The 25683-nt window shown below is 35.5% G+C and overlaps 1 protein-coding gene across 13 annotated transcripts in view; it reads right to left on the bottom strand.

Moving 5' to 3' along the window:
- The window catches only part of LOC109091348 (calcium-dependent secretion activator 1-like), a 73674-nt gene extending 52245 nt beyond the window's left edge, over positions 1 to 21429 (bottom strand). For 9 of the 13 annotated variants that reach the window (XM_042758674.1, XM_042758675.1, XM_042758678.1 and 6 more), the window contains exons 1-3: positions 20838 to 21427; positions 3244 to 3357; positions 577 to 909 (exon numbers count right to left, since the gene is read on the bottom strand). In XM_042758674.1, the coding sequence (XP_042614608.1) occupies positions 577 to 909; positions 3244 to 3357; positions 20838 to 21176 (786 nt within the window). In that variant the 5' untranslated portion in view covers positions 21177 to 21427. Of the gene's footprint in view, positions 1 to 576; positions 910 to 3243; positions 3358 to 20837 lie in introns of all 13 variants that reach the window. The other 4 variants (XM_042758686.1, XM_042758687.1, XM_042758684.1 and 1 more) reach the window with 3 other exon arrangements.
- Between the last annotated feature and the right edge of the window lie 4254 nt (positions 21430 to 25683).

Raw genomic sequence — 25683 nt, 5'->3', positions numbered from 1 at the left:
TGATTACACTCTTCATCCCCAAGTGACAGTAATTTCTGTACTTCTAGACAAATATCATAACTGCACCAGCACTGAAGTTTCTGCAAGGCAGGGGATTTATTATAAACTCAAGGACAATAAAACCAAAGCACGTCCTTCACTTGAGAAGAAAAAATTATTTTAGATCTAAAAATATTATGTTGTTTGAAGTAGTCATGAGGGATCTTTGCATTACTTAGATCTCAGTACAATGGGGATCTTACAGTAACATTACACTGCCAACACTAAGGGGATGTTAACATGACACGTGTATTTGCATTCAAAGTAGATTGAGCGCAACGACTTGGAAAAGAATGCAAGGGTCTTGAGGAGCGTTGCAACAGCCAAGACATCCTTCTGACACATATTTATATAAACTAACGATTAAACAACAGCGGAAGAAGAATGCTTGATCCCAATCTGCTTGAATTACCCTTTCATTTCAAGGCAAAAACAAATAAAATATAATACCTTGTTTGTACAAAGAAGTCTTTCACTGAAGTATCTCACTGTCTACTGAGTCAAATAGCTCCTCCCCTGTAGAAGTTTTCCACCTACCTGGCAAGCCTGGTACAACAGCTGGTGCTCAAACTTCTTGATCCCCAGGATCAGCTGGAACATCTCGTAGAGCTGATCTTTGCTCAAGATGAGCTCGGAAGCGGCGCTGGCTGTCATGCGCTGCTGTGCCTTGCGTGGGTCCTCGTCTCCACGGTAAATGGTGTCAAACTTTGCCATCCAGGAGCTCAGCACAGTCTCCTTGCTCAGACCATCGATCTCTGGCAGGCTCCGGACACGTTTCTCGATATGGCGCTTGAACACCTCGCGACAGTCCAGAGCGGATAAACCTCCTGTTTGCACCATCTTAGCAACACGGTCGCTCTTTAGAAAAACCTACAGTTCAGACAGACAAGGGGAAGCCAAAAAAATTATTCAAGACATAGTTTGTGACTTTTAGTCCAGGGCATATGCTATATGCTACATAAACACTGAATTAATTGACTTTAAATATACAAATGTAATTTTGCTGAATAAAATGAAAAAATATATGTATTGATTATTATTCTTTAAACATAACACTTCAAATATACACATTTAAAGTTTATTATAAATGTATAGAAAATATATATTGGTGACTATGACTAGCAAGTATGGTTCATAGCTCTAACGTTAATAAATAACTAAAGCCTAGTGGCAATTATAAAAAAAAAAGACAGATATGTCCCGATCAAGCTGTTTCTATAGGAAATATAATTAACATAAGACACTGCCTTTTCATTGGACCTTTATAGGTGAGATGGTGATAAAACCAGGAAAACAGTTCTGCCATTCAAAAAGTTTCACTTGGGTGACTTCGAAACATTCACTGTTTTCAGTCACTCCAATCTGCTAGAGGAAATTATGCCTCAGTGCTCCTTTAATATTCTATGCTGTGATAGATATAACATCATCTACAGTGATATACTGCAGTAATATAACCAACGCCATTAAAGCCATGGAAAGCAATGGTAACTGTAAAAATTTCACAGCTTTGAAATGATGGGATCAGTGTGGGCAAAAATGTTGCAGTCCTATGGGCTCTCGCTCTGAATTATTCAGAAGATATTTCCTAATTCAAACCGGAATAACGGGAGAGAACATTTGTTAAAGATTTTATTCTTTAGTCCTGCCTCCTCTTTTCCTGTTCACAATGTTTCAAATCTGGTTTTATAGAGGTGTGAATAAAACATGGTTTTTGTTTTCTCAACAACTGGAGTGCTTGGCAGCTGCTTTTCTTCATTCCTTTTAAAAGCCCTTCTGTCGTTCACTGTTCAAGAAGACAAATAAAGCTTTAAATTGCTGTCTGGTCCCAATCCAGACTGCAGTTTACTGTGAGCTTCTCTTTCCATGGCCTGCTATGACCAACTTATTTGGAAATGAACAGTTCCGCAGACTCTGCAATGGCTTTTCTAGTTGGATCATTATGGAAACCTGAGGGGGGAAATATAGTCTGACTGAGCATGTTTCTGAGAAGTATTGTCACAGTCTAAAAAATATTTGTAAAAACAGGGCATTTTCCATATTGATTTTCACAGGTGGTTTACCTGTATTACATATACTATGTTTTAGGGTTAAAGGAAATGTCCTGGCAGAATATTAGCAGTACATTTTCTGTTTTTCTATGTATTTTATGGAGTGTAGCAGTTCACAATTTGCCCATTCTATAACTAATTACCTGCTATAGCTGCAAGTCATACTGTAGGAACTATTGGAGACATACACTTTCATTTACTGTATATGCTTAGCTATTAACTCTTGCATATGTCTACACATTTCTCATTTAGTACTCATACTGTATACAACACACATGAGAATCTTGTAATTGCTACTGGCTCCAAGAAATCATTATTTACAACTTTGGCAATTAAACACAATGCGCATGTATTAATGATTTCATATGTGAGGCAGCCTGAAGTATTCTAATAACCACTTTCAACCATATTGTGCAAGTAATTAGCCTGCACAGAGGCCCAAACCACAGCAACAGGAAATAATGTGGTGACCTTACCACAATATTTGAATCCATTAGAATAGCAATCTCTTCACAGAGCATGTGTAAACACTTGTGTTTAAGCTAAGGAGAGCCATCCCCAAAGGGCTATTTAGGCTCTCTAATCTCTATGGTAATTCACTTACAAAGACATGTCATCATCTAAATGTTTTGTCTAACCTGCAATGCGGTAACTACAACTGGCTATGTATCATTTCAACACACACTGTACAATAATCAAGGGGTCACTGTTGTTTGCAATTAAAATAACTGCTTTCTATTTTAATATATTAAAATGTTTATTGTCACTTTTGATCAGTTTAATGAATCCTTGTTAAATGAAATATTAATTTCGCTAAAAAAAACGGACCAATTTAATGGTAGTGTAGAAATCATTATATAGATATAATATCAGTAACATAAAGATAAACATAAAATGTACATTTTATAGTTTAACAATATTCTCCTTTGATCAATAAGGAAACTACCACACTGTTTTATCTCTAGTCAAATATCAAACCAAAACAGACTGATAAGTCTGAGGTGCCAGGTTTGAGGCCAATGTGATGCTTAAAAAAGTTTAAGAGCAGACGTTAAAAAAGGCTGAGCAACCAATAATAATGAGCCATGGAGTGATTACTTGAGCAATACAAGGGTCAATTTCTGCCATTCATTCTACTGTTGCAATAATACTTCACCTCAAAATAGCTCTGAACTGCATTGATGAAGGCTTCATCTGCCACAATCTGTGTGTCTCCTTTGAGAAAAGACTCAAAGCGGTCCTTAGTGGTTTGCAGCTGCTGCTTGGTGATCTACAAGAAATGGAAAAATAAAACAATGTCAAAATTCAGATAATTTGCGATTGCAAAAAATGCAAAAATATTTTCATAAGACCAGTGCATTCATTTGTAGTTCACATAGATAATACAACATAAAAATGTTAGCTTTTTAATCAGTGACTCAATCTAAAATTGTCTCTGTTGAATCTGTTATGAGATTTTGCACACTCAAATGGATCCAATTCTATTATGGTGCAGGACTAAAGTAAATGATGTTACCGAAAAAGGGTTAGAGATTTTTCAGAAACAAATGACAAAGCAAAGTGGGTTTCTTTTTTAGCAAGAGACATTTAATACATCCTTGTTTTTCTTTAAACACTCCCACAAGTAGTCTCTTCTCAAGTCTACACTTAAAAATAAGATTTCTGCTTTAAGCTTAAGAAATAAAAAGAAATAAAGAAACACCCACCTTCTAACTCAATAACACACATTCTCTCTATCCTCACAGTCAAATATCTCTAGCTACATCTCTCTCACACTCATTCTCTCACTTGCATGCTCTAATTTTAACTTTCCCTTGCAGGAATTGTGTACCTAAATGCTTCAAATTTTTTAGATATGTTGATTTTTCATGCATAATACATCTTATTTCACCGAAAGCCTACAAACGCTTCTACTTCCTTCTCACTCTCTCCTAATGTGATTCATCACTCTCCCTGAATGTCATCAGGGCACAAGATGACAGAGTGACGAACGAGTAAGCAACAGAATGAGAGAATTGTTATGAAGGAGAAAAAGAGCAGGCCAAACAGTATCCTCCTCCTCCTCACATAAAGCAAAAGAGCGAAGCACTGACAGTGGCAGTGCAACTGTGTTTTATGGCAGTGGTTATCAACTGGTTTTACATCAGGGCTCAGATTTTACAGTGGATAAGTTGTTTATCATAAACACAATCCCCCGAAGCCCCCCCCCCAAAAAAAAAAACCAATCGCTCAAAAATGAAAAATGTGTCATGTTATTTTTTATTTAAAAATATATTATTTTGTAAATTCAGTAAATAATGAATAGAATTTTCAGTTTTGTATGAACCATCCCTTAAACTTTTAACCATGTACTGTCCAACAGTATGCAAAATTATGACATGACAGGTTGAATAGGAAAATTGGCAAATCTGTAAACGCATAAACAGCATTGTCCAGCCTAACACATGGAGCAAACACTGGGCCAAATATTGTATTAGGCTGCTGAATTTGTGAAGTGCACAGCCATTAAGTGCATAAACATATCAATGTGATTTCAGTGCAATTAACAACAGACTCAATAATAACTCAAAACACAAAACAACATTGTGGTCGGCACAAGCCATGCTCGCTGAACCAGTATGTAATGTAGCCTGGGTCATGTTTTCTTTTCATTTGTACACACTACATTTGATATCTACAGAGAAAAAATAACCGACTGTTGTATTTTTTCCTAAATTTAAGAGTCAATCTTTCAAAAAGTTTTAAGATAATTTTAGTTGAATTTTATTATTTGTATTTATCATTGTTTATCCCTGCCCTCAGAGCATGTTATTTTTTTTTTTTTTTTTTTTTTTATAACCTAGCCCTGCATAACATAGTAGTACCACATGGCTCTCTGGAATACTTGGTTCTGATTGGTCGATAATGACATTCTGTGGACAAACATTTTGTATAATGATCTCTGTATAAAGGGCCACATTCTCATGATGTCCAGCATGGCAAAGTTTAATGTCTTGCAAGTCCCTCCACTCTTTCTTCTCACATAATAAAGAACACAAACAAATATTTCAGAGGTTTTTATTTATTCATTTGGTAAGTACCAGTGCAATAAGCAGAAGAGTTTACAGTGAGCCAGTCATTATCACAAAACTTAAACCCCCTTCTTCTTCTAATCATCTTGTCAGAATACATTTGGCAAAAATGACCGACAGAGTGTAAATTACCTCTCACATATAGAATTTTTACCCACACTTCTGTTCATGAGATAAAGGACCAGTGATGTGCATGACCATATTCCTAAGATTACATCACTATTTTTATCATCTCACTGAAACATTCAAAAACCTGTAAATGTGCTCTATTGCTCTGTCATGCATATTGTGGCTTGCTAAGCATACCAAAAAAAAAAAAACAAAGTTTAACAAGATGTTATGTTGCCGTTCGTCTTGAAACCACCAGTGTGACAAAACTAAAGGGAACAGGGTTTTCTGTGTGCAAATGTGTAGGAGGGAGGTGGAAAAGTACAAAGTTGCATGTGCCTGTGAGGCATCACACCACCATCTGTGTGTTCATCTCTCTACTACTGTCCTCTCTCCTTCACACACACATAGAGCAGTTGACTTTATCGGCCTTCTGAACTGTCTGTACAGAGAATATTATAACTCCCAGCAGCTTGCAGCCCTCAATATTTCAGAGTATGCTCTCTTTGTTATTTCCAGAATAGCTTTTATAAAGGAAGGGTACAGGCACACAGGAGGTGATGTATGTTAACAATCTAACTCTAGAGCGAGTGTGCATGTGTGCACACGCTCCATATGACATGAATATCTAACATCCATGTATATATAATGAAGACATTCGAATGCAGGTGTTTAAAGGCTCCATTTTCTTTACTGTGTTGACATATTTCATACTGGAAGAGGAAGATGAAATAAAAGGGAGGGCACATTTTCTATAAAGAGAAAGATTATAAATTTAAACGCACTAGTTCTGTCAGAAGTTTAATTTGTCAATGTTCTAAAGCACATTAGCATATCTATGGCCTCAGAACTAACAAAGATGGACTAAAAACCTCAAAAATAAATTCTGATTTCGCAGCACCTTTAATAATGAATGAAGAAACAAAAGAAAGAAAGTTAGAAGACGAAAACATTGAAAGGATAATGACAAACCTGGCAATAATAATCTTTATATTTACTAGCTCACAACTTTAACCTCAGCATTTAAAAGATTCAAAGGTACAATATGGATGTCTCTTCTTAAATTAATTTGGGTAACAATAAGGTTACAATAAGGTTCCATTAGTTCATGTTAGTTAATGTAAAACTAACATGAACAAACAATGAACAATACATTTTTTACATTACTTATTAATCTTTGTTAATGTTAGTTAATAAAAATACAGTTGTTCACTGTTAGTTATGTTAGTTAATGTTAATTCATAGTGCATCAACTAATGTTAACAAGCACAACTTTTGATTTTAATAATGCATTAGTAAATGTTGAAATTAACATTAGCTAAGATTAATTAATGCTGTAGAAGTATTGTTAACTATTGTTAAGTTATAGTTAACTAATGTAAACTAATAAACCATATTTGAAAAGTATTACCTTAATCTGAATGTCTTTGTTAAAAAAAGATACTGTTTTAAACAGTGTTGTTATTGTTAACTAAAAATATAACTATTAAAAATTTTAATTATGTAAGATGAAAAACTTAAACTTAAAAACTTAAATAAGTTTATATATAAGTTTAAGTATATAAGTTTAAGTATATACTACTGAAAACTAAATCTAAAATTGAAATTAAAGTAAAGTATTTTTTAAATTGCAAAACAAAATTTCGAGAAATTAAAATTAAATTAAAATTAAAACTGAATATATAAAAATAAATGCTAATTCAAAATATAAACAACTATTATAATAGTATATAAATAAAACTAAAATAAAGGCTAAGGCTTTATGCATTTTTGTGTTTACAGGTGTAACACAACACCATATTTTAATCATTACATTAGGCTGAAGCTCCCCTATATTTCTCTCTATTGAGCCCCTGTTGTTTTAAAGTAGGAGTAACCAATATCCAGCTAACCTCCTCCTTCATCCTAGAATTCCCATTGATTCCCTCTGGATCCCTCTTATCATGACTGCCCTGTAACAGCCTGATCCTCTGCGCATATTTCATCCTCCATACGTCACTATTAGGGGAGAATACAAGTTCATTTTAAATGAATAAATTCTGCCCTTCAAACAAATACAGTTAACCTGGAGCTCTTTTAAAAATGCCTTTTAAATCACAGTCTGATTTTTGTTTTAATCAGAAAGAAAGAAACAACCAGCACTATGTTGGACTACACAGATTTCTGTCTAATTAAAAGCTAGAATAAGTATTTACCTCCTCTGCAACTGACTAGCAAGAACCAATATATCTAGTTCTACTGTAACATCATGTTTCGATAGGAAATATGTCAACAGAGAATGGAAAACTGCGCTCGTCAAGTGATTTCTCCATTGAGCAATTCGGTAGAATCACCTAACAAGACAGAAATAAAATTGTTCACCTGGGCTTGAACATTGTTGACTTGTCTTTTTAATCAGACTCAAGACACTCCTTCTTTGGAAATGCTATCGCAGTGCTTTTTACTTTTACCTCACCTGATGAATCCATTCTCCTGTTATAAAACTATAATTTCAGCGGCCGTATCTTATTTAAAGCGTCATTTACATTTTATTTCTGTGAAAAACAAAAGTGTACATTTTCTTTTGTGTGAATGAAGAAACAGCAGAATAAAATGAGGCACTCTTTCAGTGTGTGTGTGTGTGTGTGTGCGTGCGTGTGTGTGCGCGCGCGCACTCAGCAGCAGACTGCAGAGTCATTAGTAATTATGATAATTGCATGAGTGCAGCAGCTTTTGCTGTGGGCCAGAAATGATGCATAAGAAGGGGGGGAGGGGGTATGGATGAGTGATTTAAATGATACTCCACAGAGGGGGAAGTATCAAGTTTGCATTCAATCGTTTGCATCTTAATTATTTTCTTAAAAGAAAAGAAAGACCAATTAAACCTTATTTAATTTTAAGTTATCTCAATGTAAATTTGTTTTTTGAATTTCCTACATACAAGCCTGGCTGGCACCAAAGAAAGAGGTAGATGAAAAAAAACGTTACATAACTGAATGGGGGAGAGAAAATGGAGGTGTTTGCCAAATTTAGACCCAGACAACTAAATGAAATGGAACAAGAGGCTGAATTTAAATGAAACACACAAAGCCAAATTCAATATAGCACTCTCATTGTAATCATTTGTAAGTACATTATGTACAACTTAAATGGATCTTCCACTTGCTTTCAAAGTTATCTTAGACAAGTCTTAACAAATTATATTAATGCATTTTGATAACCCATTTTGATTAAAGCCATTGTACGCTGAAAAAAAAAAAAGTCTACTTTTGAAAGATACTTTTGAAAGAATTCTCTTATGTTCACCAATGCTGCATTTATTTAATAATATAATATATTCTATTTTAATATATTTTAAAAGGTAATTTCAGTGCTGTAAAAACATTTCTTATTATCAATGTTGTGCAGGTTAATATTTTTGTGGAAACTGAGAAAAATTTTCAAGGACACTTTGATAAATATATATATATATATATATATGTACTTGGTCCTTGAAAAGTTTTCTCAGTTTCCACAAAAATATTAACCTGCACAACATTAATAATAAGAAATGTTTTTACAGTACTGAAATTACCTTTTAAAATATATTAAAATAGAAATGAGTTTTTGATTAAATAAATGCGGCATTAGTGAACATAAAGGAAAAAACTGAATGAATGAGATCGTGTGGTTAAAAGTTAACAAATTAACATTTTAATGCTTTCTGTACAGTAGATGCAATTAATAATCAGGACAATAAATAAACAACCATGTAGAATACCATCCACACATATATAAAATCGGTAAAAAAAAAGCAATACTAGTAGTAAACTGAGCAAATAGTGTCAAATAATATGAAGCCTCTGAATACAGGGTTCAATCGTGAAAGCTGATTTAGATTAGGAACATAAGCATCACAAAACTGCCATAACGAATCATTCCCAGCTTCACTGGACTCCCTGGAACTCATCTGCCAATGGGGAACAGAGTGTTCTGCATTGTCCTGCAGCCTGCAACTCTTTTCCTCCTCTCCCCTCCCTGCGTCCCTCCATGGCATTTTCTATGTTTAGCATGATGCTCAGAGCGGGGCTGTGTACCCGCAAAGCCAGTGCTGAAGATAGCAGCTGGTTAGTTTTGGTGTCTCTGAGCCACAAGGTAGAGAGACCAGCCCTCTACTATGCAGTCCCCGCTAGCACATTACATCAACAATTAAAAACCATGAAAACCTGAATTTAACATTTCATACACGCTGTTGAAGGGCATCCTAAAATCTCCATTTTGGATTTCATTCGAATTCAAATCCTTCAGCATAACTGAACCTCATGTCATCATCCATACTAAAGATGATTATGTTAAACAATTAAATAAGAGGATGAAGAAAAGGCAAACCCCAAACAGCTGATATTCGTTAAAATAGCACGACTGCAAGTATGACAATGCGTTTATGCGGCTCAATAAACAAAATTACATTTACACTACATTTTAGACACAATATTTCCAGTTTCTTTGTCAGTTTTTGCGTCAACAAACCTATTTCCAAACATTGTCACAACACAGTACCGGTTTAGAAAAACTGGCTGAATCAATGTTTTAAACAATTCAGCTAAGTAAATGATTCAATGACTCATTCACAAGGAGAGTCACTTTTTTGTTCCTGAATGAATCAGCATTTTGAACAAATCGGTTAAGTGAATGATTCAATGAGTCATTCATAATAGCACTTCTGTTGAATCTCAGTAACAGCCGTGCTGACATTCAATACTACAGTTTTTTGCTGCCCCTCAAACACTGTAATAAAATATTTTTTTCTAACGAACCTAAACATATACAGACTTTTACCAGAAACAAAGCCTGAAGCAGCAGAAGCTCATCTCAGAGCAGTAGTGTTAAGGAAAATGCAAACAGATTACTTCGCACTTGCTTACACAAAACTTCACCACACTCCAAAATGCCTTCTTCAATATGTTCAACTGAATCCCTGGACCTCAGACAGTATGTATGCTTGTGTCTCTTTGTGTACGAACATTGCTTCACCAACACCCTATTGGTGTATTAACAGCACAATAAAAGTAGGATTTGGGTGTGGGTGAAGTATCTATCTGCAGAACAAAGTACAGTGCTTCAACAGATTGTGAAACCATAGCATTTTAATCACACTTCCAAAAGACAGAGCCGTCAGCTAGTCCTTTCTTTGGCAAAAGCGAGCAAGGCAAGAAAAATACATGTTCAGAGTGAGTAAGGGAGTAAAGTGGGGGAATTATGGAAAAAGCAAAAAGTCTCATGTGATGGAAAGACAGAGTGAGTGCCTTCAGAAGGTTTTTGGTGCTTCTATGTGAGCTGAAAGGTATCTAAGTATAAGACAGTGTGTGTGACAAAAAAGCTACAACAGCATGCTCAATATAAGAGTTAATGGGCGTGTGTGTCTGTCTAAGAAAAAGCTAATGAGTGTGTGTTTGTTGGGGAGGGGGGTGGGATGGGGCTGTGAAAGCACTTGCCTGAAACTCCACTAAACCAGCTAAAAATAGGAACCTGTGACACACAGACTCTGTAAGATGGCTTCCTCCTGTGAAGAATTAATGCTCCTCTGACAAAAAAGGGACATGCACATGCCTCAGCCAAGTGGATTTTGAATGCAGCTTAAAATACAATTTTAAAAACATTAAAAAAAAAATAAAAAAAAAACCTTCAGTAATTGTAAGTATTTGGCACATTATTTGCTTTCATATTCTGGGCTATTCTGCTTGTCTGTAAATAGTGCCTATGCTTTATTAATAAGGTGTGTCCTCCAGTATATTTTCATTGTCTGGCTATCTGGGACTTCGGTATGGAGTTAAAGGATAGGATTATAACTTTTTCAGTAGTATTATATCACATTGTGAGTGTATATTAGCACCTTTTGTTGTTTTCTTGTGGTATCTGATAGAGCGTTTGGACACAGAAGCGGTGCTACGTGACGTCAGACTTAACAAGCGAATAGGTCATAATAAGGTGCTTGCACAAATGACCTATAGGGCTGATTTTTGTTGGAGGACAATCTGTAGCAAAAGTAAAATTCATTTTTGGTATGGTTTAATTTTTTTTGTATATGCACCACATGGTCTGAAAATTGAACTGTGAAGCGTTACACGGGTTAAATTGTGTATTTACTGATGTTTATGCTCTCGGATTTTAATAATTATAGCTGAAATAAAGTTGGTACCAAAATGTCTATAAATGGTACCCAATGTCTATAAATGCTTACCCACTAGGGTGGCAAGTTAGTCTCTGATTAATGTGTAGTGAGTGAAGATGCTGTTGGAGAGTATGGTATGGAGAGTATGGACCTGAGCCAAGATCTATGTCTGTCATTTGGTTTATTTTCTCCTTTTTTAAACATTAGTTTTGAAGTTAGACTTCTGTATGCCTTTCAAAATGTTTCCCTTTTTTAATTTTTCATGTTTGTTGTTAAAAAATGTCTTTGTCTCCTTTGGCAATGTCTTATTGCATCTAAGGCACAAAATGGGCTAAGTCTGCTTCTGCTGCTCCCTTAAAAATAATAGGATAAAATGGGGTTAGAGGAAGCTTTCATGCTTAAATGTAATGGATGCTTACTTCATGTGTTCACTGTTGAAATAGAGACCTTGAGAAAAATAGAAGGTCATATCGACCTGCCAGGAAATAGAGGAAAAGGGAGAGACAGGGAGTGAAAAGAAGAAGTGCTAGTGCTGCTTAATGGATTATAGGATATGGAAAAAGCTGGATGGGAGAGAGGAAAGGAGAGAGTGTGTGTTCTGGTTTACAAGGGGGAGAGTGGGTGTGTGTGGTGGTGATGGCATGAGAAAATTCTGTCACATGCTTTAGAATAAGGGTCCAGGCTAGAGAGACAGGGCTATAGTGCCACAACAGCTAGCAGCTACTGCTGTTCATCACACTAGACTGTGACACAATCCTCCTCCTCCACTCTGGCTAATACTACTTCCTTTCATCCTACTCTCCATGCCTCTAGGCGAAAAAACCTGCAGACTTATCTAAACTACTGTTCTATCTTAAGGCTAGTGATAGACCTATTGGCCAGACTGATTAACTGGCAGTTTTGAGATTATCAGCATCAGACAGCAAATAACTGTTCCTACTTGACTAATTAACTTTTGTCCAAATCTACAAATAGCCTTAAAAATGAATAATTAATTTATATTTTAATTCTTTTCTTTAAATGTTTTAGTGGATTTTTTTTTCTTCTGTAAATATTTTAATGTGAAGATGTATTAAAACACAAATATTAAAATGTATTTTATTTCAAATGTTTAATATTATTTAATTTTATTTGAACAGATAATATAATTTACATGTAAACATACTACCATTCATAATTAAATAATTTGTTGAACAACTTTTTGTCGCCATTTTATTTTGTAATGTTCTGTTTTCAGCTCTGGATAAAAATTTGGACTTTGGTTGCACATTAAAGCATTTTAAAACATTCAACATATTCCTTTGAACACCAAATAAAAGTTTAGCAAATTAACGGGTAATATAATTTTCATGTAAGCATCCTACTATTTATAATTATTTTTTTTCATTAAACGTTAGTATGGTAAACAACTTTTGGTTGCCTTTTTATTTTGCAATGATCTGTACTTTAGCCTTGGTTGCACTTTAAAACCATAAAAATGTAACATATTCCTTTGTACGCCAAATCAAAGTTAGTTTTGGTCTGCTTCTGCACTGTAAAAACTAGAGTCTTGTTATTATTTCTCTCACCCCTAATTGAGCTGTCTATCTTCAAAGTGCACAAATATGAGAGGCCAATTAGTGCTGAATAGCAACATCTAATTGATCATGGGCAGGAGGACAGTTTATTTCTCATTAGGAGCTTTATTAGGGCAGAAGTTATCCATAGTTCCTGAAATATAAGTGTGAACGCACATTCATGTTTAGGTATCATCTTAATTACACCAGAACAAAGACAAATGCACATGTGAGAGCAAAAAACATTGCCTCTTATCCTGACCCATATCTGTTATGTAAATGACCTTTATGATAGCCTGGGTCTCTTATTCTGTCTTAATATTTACAGAAAAGTGTTCCTATTGCTCGAGCAGATGTCCCTCATCTCACTGTCTTTCTCAGACTTCTCTCGGAGCAACACTTATTTAAATATCCATGAAAAATCACACATGTACAAACACATGCTGCAATGCCCCTAAAAATATGAATAAAAATCAACACATTTTCAGCAAAAGCAAACATTTTCAAACACACACTGCTCTGGCTCTTTATAAATGTACTGTAAATACACTGTTCCAAACTTTCAAACACAGCTTTCAAAATGAGCATGGATTAATGAATATGGATGCATAACATTTTCTGTTGTACACATTTACATTATACCGAAATTACCTCTAACAGTAAAGACCTTGTATTAAATTATATTTATTTCTATATTATATTTATATTTAGATTATATAAAATCACAAAAATTCTAAAATTATATTGATGTTATATTACATATTTAGATTTAATTATCTTTTTTTGTCCATTCATCTATGCATTGATATATCAATATCGCTCATAAATCTACATTTATCATTTTAAGAGAGTTACGCTAAATTTACTCCAGAGCTGGGTCATACGTTAATTAAAGCAGCACTAAGAATAGCCACCATTTATTCCACTGTTTAATAATTCACACTCAAATGCGAATAACCTGCTATATAAAGGAAGTTTAAGGACCTTCCATCTGGATGTTTATTACTTCTGACAAAATGAATCTGCTAGTCTCTCACGCTCTCTTCCTCTACTCACCTGTCTTTTTCTCTCAGTGTGCTTAATGAACCGATAAATTTCATCCCTCTCACCCTGTTATATTAATAAGGTAATTTCAGAATCTCCAAATCTCTTCTAAGGAGCCAGCTCTGGCCTTTCAATCAAACACCCTCTTATCTCTCCTAACTAACTCCTGCTTCATCCAGCTGCCATAACCGCTGCTGTCTCTCAGCTTCTCCTAATCTCCTGTCTGACCTCCACTCTCTTTCTATTATTGCCGTTGTCATTGCTGTGTCCTCAACGTGTTCCCTTCACAACAGACCCTTGTGTCTCTCCCATACCCTTATATAGTCCCTTCTCTGTATTATGAAGCATTACAATTAAACATTAATTTCTATGATTTCCTTATTGTTTTAAATGATTTTTTAAATTATTACTTTAAAGAAAACAAAGATATTTTTCCTTAAGTATTGGAATCTCCATAAACATCCAGCAGACTATTTTTGTAACATTTTGTAACATCAGTTGGTCCAGTTTCATGTATGGTGCACTTTGAGTGATTTTACAGTAATTGATTTTTAGTGGACAATTCTCACATTTATGTCTCTGTAAATTAAAAAAAAAAAAAAAAAAAGAAAAGAAACTACTGGCCAAATAGGTCAAAATTCTATGCTATGCCAGTCATAAGACTTTGACATGCTTTCTACCTGTCAATCATTTTGGGCGTTTATGCCAGTCTGACAGTGTGACAGTTAAAACATTCTCATTAAATGCCATATTTACCTTCATTGTCAGTTGTTAGCTTGTCATGAACGAATGCTGTCTTCCTACTGTTGTTTTTGACAACATTGATATTTGCTGCTGCTGTCTTACTCCTTTAATTAATCTTTGAGGGCGCTATTTTGGAAAGATGGGGGCTTGTCTGTTCAGACTGCAAATATTGGATTTGTTTAACAGCAAATGCCTGGTTTCATGCATTGTTAACAAATGCAGAATTAGCTTACATAACTTTTCTAAAAGACATTTGTCAGTAATTTGACACACACTAAAATAAAAACACTAAAAAAATAGCAAATATAATGTGTATCCATTAATCTATCTCATCCACTGACCTGTTTTAAATAAAATCACTCATAAAATCACAACCCACACTGTATTATTGATGTTACAGACTGTGTTTCATATGTGCAACATTTGCCTGGGAATTTTTTTTTTTTTTTTTTTTTTTTTTTTGCTTTAGAAACCAAGCATCACTTGAATTTTAATTTCTTGTAACATGTATTTGGGCTTATTAATGCAAATTCAATACATCTTGTTTTTCACATCAAAGCCCATCACAGACAAGACCAAAAGAGACTGATTATATTTCTTGAGGGATTTTTATGTTTTTCTTCTCTCATATTTTTTGGTTTTCACTGCTCTACAAAACTGATTTATAGTTGACTTATGAAAGTTGATTTCTTCATGTTTTGCATTATTCAGAGATTTTTATAAAACATGTAATGGCAATGAAAATCCCCATGAACTTCAAATGGACATGGATCAAGCAATTTGTTTTATTAATATTTGGTCTTGTCATATTTATCAGACATTTTTATAGCTGTCTATCCTCAAAAAAATATATATATATTTTTTTTTTTGTCTCGTCATCTCCTAGTTTCATATTTCACACTGACAAGAAGCTCTCCTTTTGCTAAGCAAACTGACACACCTTTCAACATGTGTGTGGGATTGCGACAGAGGTTTCACACACACACACACACACACACACACACACATAAATAAATAAATACACACACATACACACACACACACACACACACACACACACACACACACACAATACATGCTGGCAGTGTCGCTCCGTAAAAGACCTCAATTAGAAATCAGTGGAGAATGAAACTGAATTTGTGAGACTGGCAACTCGATACAGGCATGGTAACTTCATCCATCATACAAAGCTGCTCTGGTTTTCCTTCTTGTCTGAACAAGAATAAAATCATTTGGCCAGCAGGCCAACCCAGTAGGGCTCTCAGACCATAGAGGAGACCTGTTGGGTCATTGTATTCTGTTTGATTGTGCTAAATACTCTGAAACATAGGGTTTGATTGAATGAATTCCTTATTCACCCATCTTTCCTGGGCTTGCCTCTTGTAAAAAATCTTCAGGTATCTCCTTTTGCAAGCCCTACAGCAATGCAGACTGGTTTCTAAAGCCTTTTATGTGGGACAGGCATTAATTCTTCTCAACTGACGCTATAAACAGACCCTCGTTTTATCATTAATAAAAGTATCTAGGTGATGCATTTCATTTGAGACCAGCAGTTCAGTATACTTTCATCCAATTCATTCATAACCCTTTGTGTGTGATACAATCCGCACATTTACTGTATGCACATACAGTATGTTTTCTCATTCTGCATATCTAAACAGCATGGATATTAGATTTCAAACAGACATCCACTAATAGATAAAATGCCTAGCTGTGAGTGACAGTATAACACTGCAGTCCCTTTGTGTCGTTTTTCACAAGGTCAACAGCCTTTACAAGGTGTGACTGTGCAACACAAACAATAGTCAAGCTAAACCTGTCAACATGTGATATCACACGCAAATGCACACAACAGCAGACAATAATGTAGATGTGCAACTTCATTAAGTAATGTGTATATCTTTATCTCCAATTAGGAATGGTAAAATCTAATAAAACAACTGTGACAAGATCTGAAATGTACATATTTACATATTTAATGCATATATATATATGACCGGCTAAAAGACTCACTTGTATTTGGTTGGTTCCTAAACAAATCAGCGTGTTTTAAGGAATCATTTGAATGAACGATTCAAATGATTCATAAAAACAATCACTGCTGTACTGGTGTAACAATGCAACTTGCAGTCCCTGATAAAAACTATGAAATAATAAGGACCAGAACTAACTTTTGTATATTTATAGCACATGCATTTATCAATTATAATTATATTTATTTATATATTTATATATGTAGGCATAAATAGATGAGAGAGGTTTGGGTGAGGCTTAGTGTGCCATATGGTTAACATAACTCAACCTGAGAGAGAGAGAGGTCGAGAGAGCTCAGACTCTTTCTGATTAAAGTAATAACTACAGATTTCAACCTTAATATCTTTTTGAAAGCAAATCCTATGGGAACAGGTAATTGTGACCTAAAATACCAGGTAATAAGGTAAAACATGGAAGAAGAAAAAGATCAAAATAAAGAGAAAAGAGAAAAGGGTAGGAAAGAAGACCTCATCTGTAGATAAATTCAGCTGAATTGACAAAGATTTGCTTAGCTAGCTAAGTAAAAGACAATAAGCCTCTGAAAGCTGTCACCGCCACCGGTATTATTCTAGGAGGAGTGATCTCTCAGCACGATGTACACACAGGGAAGTATGTACTGATCTAATGCTAATCTTAACACTTCAGTTTATAGGTGCATCATAAAGCTAGAGGGTCTGGAGTGTGTAAGGGCCTCTGATGTGCCCTTGTTACAAAATCACCTTATCTGCTGAAATGTCTACCATCTACCATCTATCACTGATGAAATCAAACACGGGAAGGATACAGATAATTGAAATTCTATCCGCCCCCAAGGCCCGTGAACAAAACTGCTGAGAGATCTCTATCATGTGCCTGTATCGTCTGGGGTTCAAGCAAGGGCTGCAGGTCCAGACCAGTGTCTCATGAGAGCAGATACAGGGTGAGTACAGGAGACGCAGGGGACAGCATACAAATTAGTCTCAGGCAGTAAACACACAGTACAAGTGACCTCCTGGACTTAAACTAGGAAAGAAAATGAAATGTGACTCATATAGAAACAATGAGGCTTATTGAACATTATTGAATTTTAGAATGAACTGGCTGAGCATTGGAAGGCTGAGTAGTGAGCAGTTTGCTGAAGATGTGAGCCACGGTAATTAAGTCCTTTAGATGCACCAAACTTGAATGGAAAAACTCCAAACATAGGAAGGTAGCCTTTCAGAAGACCAAAGATTTTAAATCTAATTCTAGATTTGATTGCTTTGCACTGTAAACACATACTTAGGTGCTTTTCAAGGTATTTTGTGAATAAACAAAAATGGAATAAGTTTTATTATTATAGATAGCAGCTACCTTCAGTAATATCCAGGAGTAGAAAAGGATGTAGTATTGACAGCAAATTTAATAATAATATACCCAACGTATGGCTGTGATTTATAAGTGAAGGAAATTAAATGTGGAATTCTGGTGAGACATAATGCATTATATTATTACAGCAGAGTATAATGTCCTTTTATATGGCTTTAGTTAACCTTTAAGGACATTCACAATGACTTTAGAGAACAGAATGACAATTTTCCTTGCAAAAAAAAAAACACCAGCATGACCTAGCATGATGTTTTAGGTGACATTATAATTAACATTTGGACATGAACCTGATGAAGGACATATACTATCTATACTATCTAAGGATATATACTATACTATCTCTGCTTTTACAGTCATATAGCAGAGTCAGAAAATCAAGCTACTCCATACACATAAGAAATAATGCACAAAGGTGATTTGATTTTCTTCATGATAGAAAAACTGTGATTTCTTAACGAGACATATGCTACAGCCATTACCTTCAATCCCCTGAGCTCCTCTGATATCACATTAGCTGAATAAGTACCCATAAAACTACTAGTCAAGCTTTCTGCAAATAAAGTAGGGCAGCTCAAAGAGATTAATTTTTTTTTATGATTTTTAGTGATGATATCTTAATCCCCAAATTCACATGTGAGCATCCAATTTTTGCTTTTTTTTCCCATTAAATTATCTTTTTCATCTGACACTCCAGAAAAATATAAATTTAAGAGTCTTTGATGGTTTGAACTCATTGTTTTCAGCTTTAGTGTGTTATTTTGTATAAAATGAGCATTAATGTGTACATATATGGCTTGTTTTCCTTTTCATTTTACATGCATTATCTATATACCTACAGTATATGCAATGATTTTATGTTCAGATTTATATTTAGTGAGTAAACAGGTAAATGTCATACTGTCATATAGCAATCACTGAATTCCATTTTTGTCTAACTTACTTTATGAATTTTATTGGGAAAAGTTTATCTTAAAACAACTAAAGCACAACATGATGCATGAATCTATGGAGAAGCTTTTTTAATAAAGCCTCTGATGACACAATCTTTACCATTCACTATACCTCTCAATGGCATTTTAAAATCAGTCAACTAAAAAAAAAAAAAAAATTATAACCTTCCTTCAACCCTGCTTTTGATAGATGTCCTTCATGTCCATGATTCACATGGATGATTCTGAGTCACTAAAGTGATTGACTGCAATGACTCTATTAAACCTAAAGGAACAGTGACTCAACACTGAGATTCGTTGTAATGACCCAAATACCACCAGCTCTGACTCACTTAACTGAACCGGCATGCATTGTGAAGATCAGAGCTTTGATTTTTGCAATGACAAACAGCGGGTATTCCAATGCAATGTTATTGATCAAAGCTTTTACATCTATAATTGCCTCTTAGACCTCATGTGAGGCTGCCTATAGCACTGAATAACAATACTGTGGGACAAATACATGCAGTTTTTCAATGAGGTCTATTGTGTGTTCATCTGACTAAGCCATATCGCATAACCAAATCTTGGGCTATATGCTGCTATGTTGACAATGTCAGATAGATGTTTTTTTGTTTTGTTTTTTACACATAACACATGCTATATGCCCCAAATTACATTTACAAATTACACACTATACTTTTTTTTTCTCAGGTAAACACTAGTCAGGTAAAAATCCATACACACAACAGTCTTTGTTTGATTACTGAAATCTTTTAGTTTTTTCTAATTTATTTAGAAGTGTGCAATAGCATATATTGAATGTCTGAATAAGAATGGAAAAAAGAACAGATGTTTTTCCTTTTGTTACTTACTATAGCAGTAAGTCAAGCTGTTAACTGTGGTTTCAGAGCATGTTGTTAATAGTCAGGGATCAGCTTGGACCTCTAAAAGATACCTCTCTTAACAAGGAAACATTTTTATGGTAGGGTGGCTACCACTGGTTTCTTTTATTTCTTCCAATCTTAGGTCAATTGTATGCAAATAAAACTCAGGATAATTTCTAAACACATGTTAGATTTGTTGCATTTCATTTAGACTTGTTTATCAACGGGCTTTTGAGTAAAAAAAAAAAAAAAGCATAATAAAAGAACTACTATGAAGTCGTTTTTACTTAATCGTATTTTATTATTTTACTATGATAAAATACGAGGAAGTATTTACATAATCAGGGGGCATGACAAATACGTTGTTCTTTTTCGACCTTCTGAACAGTGGATCCCGCGTTCGCATCTGTCACACCAAAAGTCACCTTGGAAGATGAATGAGTAGCGCGAGTGATGGCGCAAATGGAACTGAATATCCTGTGGCCGCACGAGTGCACACAACCGCTGGCTTCCAATGTGAACGAGTCACATGACCGTACTACGGCAATGACACCGCTTTATTTTGGTCCACCAGCCTCTTGAAGAATATCTATAATTAGAGCTCGCCTCGTGCGGCCGAATTTGACCGAACGTGCACGAATCCCTTCGGGTTTGGGGTCTCGCGACAGGACCTCTTGAGGTTGAAAAACAGCCTGAAATGAAGGCTGTGATTTCATAGGTGTCCCATGCAGGATATGGTGATTTTTTTTTACAAAGGTTCCCTCACTTTAAGAGTAATATCACGTGACATATGCATGGGGTTTCAGTACAAATGTTTGCTGGTAATGGCATGACATAAAAAGGGCATAATGATGCATAACGTTTTTCTCAAGGTGAGACCCGGACACCTCATGCTCTTACCTTCAGCTGTCGCCTTGCCATGTCGGTCGGCTGCTTGGCGTTGAAAGGATAGGCGATGCATCGCATTACAAAGACATAGAGTTGCAGCTTCTTCTTTCGTTCCTCTTCTTCCCTCTGCAGTTTCTCCACGTCCTCCTTTTCCTGCTCGCTGGCGGCCGACGGGCTCGGGCTGGATGGTCGCGCGCTGGAGCCTCGGCTGGCGGGTTGGAGCCTTTCGGAGCTCTCGCTGGTCCTGCTGGGGGAGATGCGAGAGGATCCGGACTGAGGAGCCATCACCTCTCGGCTTTCCTCCTCCACTATCCCGTCCGATTCCTCTTCGCTTGAGGATGGATCCAACATTTTTGCTCTCGGACAGCGCTCGCCTAACCGTACAAGCGAATTAAACGCACGATGGGATGTTTACGGCGTGGAAGTGTATCAGTTTGTTGACGTAGCGTTGGGCATTCAGAGGGCTTATCGACTGTTGGTGAAATTTCAATATCCTGAAACACTTCGGGTGCAGAAGCAGACACTGCAATCTCTTCACACGACCAGAGCAAAGATGCTGCTGCTGCATACGTGTTCCGTGCTGTGCCTCCGTTCGCCAGTCATTGAGAGGGACTCGGGAGGAAAGGGGATGGGAGGGGCGCGAGCAATGAAATGAGCGAATGATGGGCACTTCCTGCTGAGTCTCGCGTGAGACGCAGGCGCTGTCCGCGGTGCTGGATGAGAGAGCGGGTCATTTCGGTCACAAAAAATGGTGAGTGTAGTAGACACCGAGAATGTGTTGTTATTTCATTTGACCTCTGGACTTTACTCACGGGACAGGGACCTTGCCATATTACATCACCATATTTCATATTTCATATTAGTTATTTTTTTAAGTAATCACAATTGTGAACTCTTTATGTAATTAGTAGGTTCTACCTATAACACCATAAAACATATATTTACAAAAAATATACGCTATGTCATTTTTCTTAAGATTTTATACTGAAAATAAAATGGTGTAGAAACAATTTTTACTCAGAATTTGCTAGTAAATTTCACAAATACTAAGAAATCCAGCAGTAAGTATTTTGAAGACTGAAATAGTATTTTCTTGTAAAACACTCAATCATCTGTTTTATTTACATTGAACAATATTTTGTACAGTGCTGAAAACATAAACAATTTATGAACTATTTAATTAGTAGGCTATACCTTCTATATTAATGCACTATTTTAGTTTTAGAGCTATTAAAAAATAACCTAATTTGTACTTCTTGTGATAACTATTAATTTTTTTTCTATTAATTGGCTGTATTCTAGTCAAAATATGATGATTTGATGTGACTGAATCAACCTGAATACATAAGGTCACACCAATGAATGTGATTTTAAAGGTCATAAAGCCAAAATAAATAAATGTGTGTGTGTGTGTTTTTTTTTTTTTTTTTAAGTAGACATGACATTCTCCAGTAGTCTGTGCACTGTTGGCTAAATACGGATAAATCTTTTACATTTTTACACCTAAGAGAGACATACAGTCCTCAAAATCTTTGCCATTTAGTAGAAGCTTTTCTATCCAATGCGACTTCCCTTGCTATGGCAAGAGTCCGTCTGGAGCAACCTGGGGTTAAGTGTTTGACTCAAGGGCACATTGGTGGTAGGGGGTTTTGTTTGTAGTTTCTTTTTCCTACTTAAAGTAAAATGTCTTAAGTTCATTTTGGGGTCACTTCTGAAGGAGCAGCAAGTCACAGATCAACAAAATCACAATGTAAGGTGTTTCCAATTGTAGCCACAAAGGACAAAATCAATAAAGAGCATACACAAAGAAAGAAAATCAGATAAATTACGGTGTCAGCTGATAAAAAGGATAGTCTGATTTATGATGAGCCCCACCCTTATGTGAGGCCTTCTCTTTCTCAACGATGACATGTTAAACAACATTCAAGGTAAAAGATTTAGGATCTGTTGCCTTCAAAAACAAATACATTTCAGTTAGTTTTTGGCAACACTGAATTTTTAACATCATTGGCTTACATTCTTGCCGTCTCATGACTGTGACAAATTTTATCATCACACACAGCCGTGTGGCAAGAATTAATCCTTGACTATGTACAGTCATATAGCCATATATCCAAAGGCTTATGTGAATTTTCCTGATGGATATTGGATATGTACTCCAATTATGTTGACTGCATTTGAATAATTTATCAGGATTATTCACCCTACTGTGAAATCTAAAGTAAAGCCATAGTGAAGATAGAAAGTATTTAACATGAAAATTGCATTCTATTTATACAGAGAGATTCTGGACTGGATTTTGGACTGTTAAATTTAATAAAAGAAATATTACTGTTCATAATTATAATGTAATAATCAGTGTTAATTTATATATATATGGGTGTGTGTCATTTACATTTTAGAGCAAAGCCTCCAATTTACCACAGACCTTGTTTTACTCATAAAATCCCATTATAAAAACCCATAGGAAATAGTCTTCAGGGTTTTGACGTCACAACTGCAGCACTCTATAAAAATGATACAATAAAAAAGGTTTCAAGCATGAGAAAGTTACAATCATAAAAATGTTGTTTCTGAAACTACACAATATTGATTATGATGGAATCATCTCTCACTGTGTTCATCTGTCAATGGATTGCACAAATACACTGAAACATCACTCTGATCATTTAGTGAAAATATGATTTAGAAACTGTAACAAATTCATTATATTCTTTATGTATAATAATTGTCATCATCACATGCAGCCCTGTGGCAAGACTTAGTCCCTGGCTATGTGTAGTCATATATTGAACGGCTTATGGGAGTTTTCCTGATGGATGGGGAAATGTACTCCAATCATGCTGACTGCATTTTGATCATTTATCAAGATTATTAATTTACTATGAAATCAAAGTAAAGCAACTGATAGATAGTATTTGACATTATACAAAGACTTCTGGACTCCTCATTCTAAGAAAAAGGATAGAAAAAATATCCTTCACAAAAATTGCCATAACAGAAATACCCTTCAACTGTAACACACGCTTTGTTCTATGGGGCTTGCCAGAGAGCAGTTAAGACTATTAATATAAAGTCCCAGTGGTTCAGACTATCACACCAGATGTTCAGTAAAAGCGGTGCTCTCCAAAAACATGTCTGCATGTTCACACATTTGCTAAATATAGAGAAGTGTTTGGCTTATTTCAGAATAATCACACTCTTCGAATGTGTCGATGAACCTAACCGATATGAAAATGAAAAATTTGTCTTGCTGCAACAAAAGCAATTATACAGTACACACTACAACCCACTTTTTTATGTTATCCTACCAAACAAATACTCACTCACTCACTCACTGAATAGTATACATTTAGAAATACACTTTTTTTTTTTTACAGATCTCAAACCAAATGACTGCATTATGTCTGGTTCAGTCAAGAAACTGGATCATCAGATTATACAGGTCATGAACTATTCTATTTGGAGGTCTGTTTTCATGTACTGTAGCACAGATGTTCAGCGTTCCAAACCACAGGAACCACCCCTGGTGTTTCCAGAACAGTGCTACTATGCTAGCACTTCCTGTTTGGGCTCCGGTGGATGTTGGCACAAATGGTTCTCCAGAACCCCCATCAGATCCCCTGTCGCCCCCCACCCAACCCCCCCCACCCCACACCACCCTTGCTCCATCTGCAGCAGCACTCTCTCTGCATCTTAACCATTAATAATTGACTGGGTTTCTCTCTGCTGTGCTTTACTTCAGCTTCAATGTAGGTTTCACCATCTCTCTGTAGGCTGGAGGAACTTGTGTTGTAAAGCTAACATTGGTTTGCAGTGTTTTTGGCTTGGAGGAAGAATCCATTTCTGGTAATGTTTTGTATTCATTTGTTTTCACAGCATTTATATTATTCCTAAAGTTAGCTCATGCTTCTCCAAAAATATTGTCTAATGCATTAAACATTTTGAAGACCACACCCTGTATATGTACAGAAATAGGCTATAAATAATAAGTCAATGAGGGTGTTTTTTGGTGTTTGTGTGCATGTTTTCAAATTAGATATCAAAATCTGACAATATGTCAGTGATTAATTCACAGTATGGGCAGAAGCAGTTCATTTTATTATCTCCATATCTACTCCCGCGGAAAAAGACAAAATGGGTTATTAATAGAATGATTTGAGCAGGCCTTGACCCTGCCATTTTCACATCCTCGCTCAGTTCCTTTCCCCCTCAGTCTACTTTGAATTTAACACCTTAGCCATGACAGTTCCATAATTGCTGTATTTCAGGATTTTTACCAGTCCTCTTTTCTCTCTCTTACTCTCTATACATAAACTAATGCTGAACACTCAGAAGTGTCAAGCCAAATCAAACCAAGGAGCCACATGACCCATCAGATTATATATATTCATAAATATATATTAATAAAGTGTGAAAATAAGCCTTTTTATAAAATAATATATTAATAAAAATAGCAATACAAATAATAAAATAAAAAGGAAAGTTGTTCCAAAAAACTACTCAGTGTGTACAAGATTCAGACATGGCAGACACGTTCATTCTACAAACATCTCCTTACAAACATTGGTTCCTTGCTCTGTGTAAAGCAACTAGACTGATCTGAAATGAAACAACACTGAGAAGTTGGGAGTGTGGGGAGAGGTGCACTGTTCTGGTAATCAATCAACTGAGCAACCATCATTAGCATATTCTGATGAAAACCATGAAAACTGAAAAATATTGAAGAGACCATTTTACATTTGGGGTTTACAAATATTTATCCAATCAAATGCTCTGTAAAATAAAAATGTTCCTTCCCCATATATCACTCATTACTGTGTAGCAAATCATGAACATTTAACTATTTAAGTAATAA

The sequence above is a fragment of the Cyprinus carpio genome, chromosome A6 (assembly GCF_018340385.1).
Source record: "Cyprinus carpio isolate SPL01 chromosome A6, ASM1834038v1, whole genome shotgun sequence".
Classification (NCBI taxonomy): domain Eukaryota; kingdom Metazoa; phylum Chordata; class Actinopteri; order Cypriniformes; family Cyprinidae; genus Cyprinus; species Cyprinus carpio.
This window is presented reverse-complemented; position numbering and strand designations above follow the sequence as displayed.